General features: G+C 34.8%; 1 protein-coding gene across 1 annotated transcript; it reads left to right on the top strand.

Moving 5' to 3' along the window:
• The first annotated feature begins 201 nt into the window (after positions 1 to 201).
• Positions 202 to 3,567, top strand: LOC140182304 (uncharacterized). Its single transcript, XM_072228466.1, has 8 exons — positions 202 to 404; positions 507 to 594; positions 779 to 1,234; positions 1,277 to 1,442; positions 1,654 to 1,779; positions 2,089 to 2,166; positions 2,491 to 2,738; positions 2,851 to 3,567. The coding sequence occupies exons 1-8, from the start codon at positions 202 to 204 to the stop codon at positions 3,565 to 3,567; spliced, it is 2,082 nt and encodes a 693-aa protein (XP_072084567.1).
• The last annotated feature ends 3,933 nt before the right edge of the window (positions 3,568 to 7,500 follow it).

The following is a 7,500-nucleotide window of genomic DNA, read 5'->3' as shown; positions in this document are numbered from 1 at the left end:
TGCTATTTCCATACAGATAAGATGGTTTTAGGAGCGACATTTTAATATCCGAAGAAAGATCTAAGCAAAATATACATAAGCGAGAAACCATTAGCATGAGAGAATTTTTTTTCTTTTTGACTTCAAATGAGGGCACATGAGTTGCAAGTTCTACTAAAATCAAGACGTTTGGTTCAACAGTTTTTGGTGGATAGTTACACTATGGTAGAGGCTGAAAGACTTCAATATCACAGGCACCACCAGAACAAGTTTTGCTCCCGTCAATTGCAGGGGCTTCATGAGTGCCTAATTCATGGGGAAACACAAGCTGCCAAAACTGGAAAACGAGTTATTCTACCGTCGTCCTTTGTCGGTGGTTCCCGATACATGTACAACAATTGCAAAGATGCATTTGCTATATGCAGGTATGCCGGTTATCCTAGCTATTTTATTACTATCACATGTAACCCATAGTAGAATGAGGTTAAAGAATGTGTTGCCAAATATTCATTAAAGCCAAATGACAGGCTGAATATCATATCTAGAGTGTTTAAGATCAAGTTAGGCGAATTACTAAAAGACTTAAAGAATGGGTCTATATTTGGAAAGCCAAAAGCAAGTAAGCATTCCTCATTGAGTCTCTTTCAAGTTCAGACTAGCAGATTAGTCCTTTTTATCATTTGTTATTTGTCTCCTAACATAGCGTATTCTTTTTTTCCCTTTCTTTGATTTAGTTGTCTACACAGTTGAATTCTAGAAGCGTGGACTTCCCCACTATCACATTTTGTTGTTCATTCAGCCAAACGAGAAGCCTAGATCCTCCGATGATATTGACCATCATATCTCAGTTGAGATACTTGACGAACACATGCAACCTAAGCTATACAGATTAGTCCATAAGTTCATGGTTCATGGACCTTGTGGGGTTTTAAATACGAGCAGCCCATGTATGGTTAACGGAAAGTGTTCCAAGTTCTATCCGATGGCCTTCTGTGAGAAAACAGCCATAGACAATACAGGTTTTCCAAAGTATAAATGTTCGGATAATGGCCGTAAAATGTGCAAGAAAAATGTTGACATTGATAATCGGTTCATTGTTCCCTATAATGTGACGTTGCTTGTTAAGTATGGTTGTCACATAAATGTTGAGTACACTTTCCAGACGTCAGCTATAAAGTATTTGTTTAAGTACGTGCACAAAGGTAATGACCGCGTCACAGCTTCGTTTTTCCGATCACGTGATTCAGATGATTCGGTTGTCATTGTGGATGAAATCCAAAATTACTACGATTGCTAGTATATATCTTCCTGCGAGGCATCCTGGAGGCTATTCGGGTTTGAGATTCAGTTCAAAGAGCCTAACGTCATACGCCTTCCATTCCACTTGCCGAATGAACAGAATGCTTTGTACGAAGATCATCAGCTTATTCAAAATGTAATCGAGAATGCGGTTTCAAAGGATAGTATGTTTATTGTATGGTTGAAGACTAACAAGGATTTTGATGCTGTCCGTACCCCTTGCCTACGTGGAGATGTCGTCATATTTTGTTTGGGATAAGCAGGGGCATATATGGAAGCCACAGAAGTAAGGGCATGTGATTGCTCGTCTCACACATATTCCTCACTCGCATGGAGAGGAGTAATATCTTCGTTTGTTATTGAACTATCAAAAAGGGTGCCACACATTTGCTGATATTCGTTCTATTGGTGGCTTTGTGTACAACACATTCAAAGAAGCCTATTATGCTCTCGAGCTGTTACAAGATGACAGGGAATTTATCGATGCAATTAATGAAGCCAGTTCGTGAGCTTCACCGAATTATATTAGGAGGTTGTTTGCAATGCTTTTGATGTCAAATAACATGGTCTGCCCCGACATGGTCTGGGAACAATGTTGGCAATATTGTGCAGATGACACGATGTTGGATAGGAGACATAATTTAGATGAAGTTTGCATTTTTTTGCACAATTATTTTGCTATTTCACCAAATTCACATCTAGCTATTTAAAAACTGCCCTTTTCTTTTTTCATTATATTGTTGTGTTTTATGGATTTATTCTTTAGCACTAGGGCAAAGTAGTTTGTGATGTTAACCTTTTCTATTATAGGCTTAGGTTTCGAGCATTCCGCTGATGAGATCAAGTCCACCACTCTCGCCAAAATTGAAAAATTGTTGCAGCCGAATGGTAGGACACTAAAAGAATTTACTGACATGCCGTTTCCTAATTTGGTGGATTCCATTGAACCTCCCGACACAATCTTCTTTGATGAGCTCAATTTCAATAAGACCGAGTAGGCAAGTATTTCTGTCGATTTAGTTTCCCGCTTGAATCGAGACCAGCATGTCGCGTACGACACAATATTCAATGCAGTCAGTCGTGGCATGGGTGGTTTTTTCTTTGTTTATGGATATGGTTGAACTGGGAAGACTTCTCTATGGAATGCGCTTTCCGCTTCAATAAGGTCGAAAGGTCATATCGTTATAAACGTGGCATCCAATGGCATTGCAGCGCTATTGTTGCCTAATGGGCGAACTGCTCATTCACGCTTTAAGGTTCCACTCAGTGTTAACCAAGATTCCATTTGTAATATAAGGCAAGGTACACCTCTCACACATCTTATTTCATCTGCAAAATTAATTATATGGGACGAGGCAACTATGTTAAACAAATTTTGCTTTGAAGCGCTCGACAAGTGCCTTAAGGATGTGCTTCGTTTTGATCATGAATATAATCCCGATGCTCCGTTTGGTGGAAAAGTTTTTGTTAGGAGGTGATTTCTGTCAGATATTGCCTGTGATTCCTCGTGGTTCCCGGGAGGAGATTGTTCATTCGTGTATTAATGCTTCGTACATGTGGCAATCTTGCCAGGTGTTGCAATTGACCAAAAACATGAGGCTGGGTCGTGGTCCGCAAGATATCCACAATGTACAGTTAGAGGAATTTGCTGTCTGGCTGCTTCAAATAGGTGACGGGTTATTCGGAGACAGTACTGATGGCGAATCGGTGATTAGAATACCAGACAACTTGTTATTGGATATTGAGTCTCTGGGTCTCCATGATTTGGTATTGTTTGTTTATCCTGACATTTTACTCCGTACTTCTAGCGTGGATTATTTTAAGGACAGGAGTATATTGGCACCAACACTTGATGTTGTTACTGAAGTTAATAATCATGTGATGTCTTTGATCTCTGGCAATGAAAGGGTTTACCTGAGCTCTGACACACTGCTTAACGAAGATGGTCACTTAGAATTTGAATTATACACAATGAGCACAGAGTCGTTGAATGCGATGAATTGTACTGGAATTCCTCAACACATGTTAGTTCTTAAAATTGGTGTTCCTGTCATGCTTCTTCGCAATATTGACCAATCTAATGGACTATGCAACGGTACGCGAATGCAAGTTAGGCGACTTGGTGATCATGTCATTGAGTGCGTCATATTAGCAGGTCGTAATATTGGTGAAGTTGTTTTTATTCACAGGATGAATATGGTCCCTAATAATGAAACATTACCGATTAGGTTTACCTGGAGACAGTTTTCGATTGCGCTTTGCTTTGCAATGACCATAAACAAGTCCTAGGGACAAACACTGTCAACTGTTGGCGTATATCTTCCAAGACCTGTTTTCACTCATGGTCAGCTTTATATTGCACTCTCTCGGGTCAACAGTTATTCTGGTCTGAAGATATTAGTTGTTGGTTCTAATGGCATAATCTCAAATCATACTATTAATGTTGTCTACAAAGAGGTTTTTGTCAACTTACTACATTCCATTCCACCTTGAATGGTACGTTTGTTGTCTGGCTCTTTGGTCATCTTTTCAAGGTGTTGTTTGCATTCCGTCTCCTTTAAGACTGTAGTTACTGCTTGCGAATATGCTATTGTTGAATGTTGCCACAACGAGATTCCATTATTTATGCTTAGAAGCCATTGCTTTTATGTCTCCGTGCCTGGCACAGATCTTAAAACTAGTATATCTATATATTTGGGATTGGGAATTTTGTTTTTATGGACATGGGGATTCTAAGAAAGTGAACTTCTAATTCTCTGTCAAAAGAAATTTAGCTATTACAATATGTTTCATCATAAATTATGGGCTTCAAAAAATACACAAGCCCTAAATATTGGTACAACAGAAGTCCAAGTACAATACACAGAAAAAATTAAAAAAATATTTCATATTTTGACATAACAACATTGTATATTAATAAAATAAATTTCAACTGGAATAAAAATCATTTTCATATAAAATCCATACAACCGTTGTAGGGTCATAAAGTAACCCACATTTTGCCAGGTCATCAAAAATAGTTTACACGTGTCAACAATGTGAACGAATAAAAATGCAGAAACAACGAGATTTATGATTAATTTCATTCTGTTAAGTGCAGACTAAAACTCAACTATATGAAACTATTTTAAAAGACAAAGATGCAGACATAAACAAAAAGTACTTTTTCTTTATGTATATTTTAAGGAACATTGAGATAAAGATTAAAAAAAATTTACAATGTTTCCTTAAAAGAATCTTGAAGTTAAAATGTTGAAACGAAGTGCTTTAAAATTTTCGTATTTTAGACTAAACAAGTATACCTTGTAAACATCTTTCGAACCATTATCTCTTATTTTAAAGATTTATCTTCTTTCGTGAGATTTAGCTTTACTTGTAATTTTCTAAAAAATACTGCTGAAATTTTTCTAAAATCAACAAGATCTTTGAAAGTATGCCTTATGATCTAAAAATTTTAGATATCTTTTTAAAGATCCTGTCAAAGCTTTCGAATTTATATTTTAATAATTTTCGCTGCATACAAATCTTAAGTCTTGAGAAGCATCTAAGTTCATATTTGTAGTTTTTAAAAAAAGGAATACTCATATGACATCTTTATATGAAGATGATATTATGAATCTTTAGATATTAATCAAATATATCAACTCATCCAATAATTTATAATATTATCTTCATGTGAAAATGTCATTATAGGACTATGGGAGTATCCACCTTTAAAAAAAAAACAGACGTATGATTCAACACATTTCGTATGATTCAAATGTCAGTGGATTTGATTAGATTGAGCAAAAAAGAAATTTCAGTCTTGCACAATTTACAAATTCATTGGATTATTCGATTCATATCAATTGCTCTAAATCTAAGAATGCGATATTAAGCTCGATAAGTGTCTACTTAGTATATTATCCACGAATGATTCTATTTTTATCTTTTTAACTAATTTTATGAAAGCTATAAAATTTCTTCTATAAAATAATTAAAATAACGTTATATAAATAAAAATAGTCTAATTATATATACAATAATATATATATATATATATATATATATATTGAAGTAATATAATCTAAAATACTTAAATTTATTGAAGTGAAAATAAATAATATTTTCTTTGTCAACTTCTAATAGATTTCTATTTTATGTTAAATAGATTTTTTATTTTAAACATTTTAACAAATTTGATATGATAAAAAATTCAAGAATTTTTTTAATAAATAAAATAAATATAATAATTACCAATAGATACATACGTGAGAGAATTTAGGTATTTTTATTTAAATAAAATAAAGGGTGACCAATATTACTTGATTTTCCTAAAGCAATTTTTAAAACGTGATTTTTCTATTTCTAATAATATATAAATCATCTTAGGACCGTGTGCTTTGAATTATATGTTAACCGTTACACCCTAGAACGACTTATGCTTGGAAGTGCTCTAAAAAAATACACATAAATCGTCCTAGGCTACTAAGCTTTCAAAATCAACGTAAATCATTTCAGGGTGTGATGATTTACACATTTTACACCTAAAACACATTGGGAAAGGACGATTTATGTGCAAAAGCTAACCCTCAGTAGCCTAGAGCGATTTATGTGCAACTTGCTAATGTACAATAGGCTATGACGATTCACATGCGGAATGATAAAGCTCAAGACCCTGGGATAATTTATGAAGACAATGAGTCTATAAATAAACAAGTATGGTGTATACGACTCAAACGTGAAGTTAGAGAGTTTTCGGAAAGATGGCTGAGAGTGTGTTTTTGCTAGTTCATCACCAAAAAAATTGATGAAAACACAGGGTGTTACATTCTCTAATAAAAAGCATATTAATGTGTTTGTAAATCCATCAACGAGTTTGATGGATTTATAAAATAGTATTTTACAGAAGTTAGAAAAGTGCGGCAAAAAACGTGTGAAGCAAGTATTTTTTCGGATTCCTATCTCACTAAAGCAAGGTTATGTTAAGTTTGGAAAATATGAGATGCTAGGTGATGACAACATGCGAGTTATATTTCACAGTCAAGCTAGATTTCCAGATTTGGGTGCTATGGAGTTGTTTGCGAGAATGGTTAATATAGTTGGTAGCTCTGGCGGATCTGCTCCGAATTCACCAACCGGCGTGATAGAAGGGAGTTCTACCACTATTCCAGTGGGTCAACATGTTACTACCTATGTTTTCTCTCCATCATTTGCAGCAGATATGCCCGTTCAGGTAGATAATGCAGACGACTTGGGTGATTGGTGCGGAATTTATAACCCATAAACTAACCGGCAAGTGCATCGGGTCGTACCAAGTAATATCTCAGGTGAGTGAGGGTCAATCCCACGAGGATTGATGGACTAAGAAATAATAGTTAAGTGATTTACTTAGTTACCCAAACAGAAAATGGTGTTTTGAGAGTTCAAACGCATTAACAGTAAATTCAGAAAATCAGAAAGTAAGTAGTAAATTGAGGTGAAATATATATGGAGAAAATAGTTAAGGTTTCAGAGATATCTATCTTCCGGATTGACTTTTCTTACTAACTATTTTAATCATGCAAGATTCAATTCATGGCAAGCTATATGTGACTAAACCCTAATTCCTTAGACCTTTTTAGTCTCCTCTAACCTTCATCAACTGCCAATTACTTGGTCACTTAATTCCGATTAGAGGGTGAAGTTCAATTCTAGTTTATATGCCACAAAAGCCCTAATTACCCAAATATAAGAGGATTATATGTCACGTATCCCGTTAAGTCCAGATAATTAGTGATTTAGGAGAATATGTTTTCAAGTCGTTGTTCAAGTAAAGAGCTTTTCCAAGTTATACAAGAACTCAATTGGAACAAGGGTTATACTTCCGTTCCACCCAAATTCATAAGATAAAGAATGAAAATAATTCTTGAAATATAAATCAGTACATGAATTAAAATAGAAAAATAATAGTATTAATCCATACAATAGACAGAGCTCCTAACCTTAACAGTGGAGGTTTAGTTGCTCATGGTTCAGAGAGAAAACTAGGATTCTGAAAACTGTAAGTTGCGGAATGAGATAGAAGAGAAGAGATGAGCCTGAAGGGCTGATTCTTTTCCTTTTTATATCTAATCTTAATTAATGTAAATTATATTTCCTAAAACTAAATAATATCTTTTCCTATTTTTAAATAAAATAAAGTTTAACCAGAAATCTAAATAAATCTTCAAATGCCTTCAATTTGGACGCTGGGACCACTTG

The sequence above is a fragment of the Arachis hypogaea genome, chromosome 19 (assembly GCF_003086295.3).
Source record: "Arachis hypogaea cultivar Tifrunner chromosome 19, arahy.Tifrunner.gnm2.J5K5, whole genome shotgun sequence".
In the NCBI taxonomy this organism is placed as follows: Eukaryota; Viridiplantae; Streptophyta; class Magnoliopsida; order Fabales; family Fabaceae; genus Arachis; species Arachis hypogaea.
This window is presented reverse-complemented; position numbering and strand designations above follow the sequence as displayed.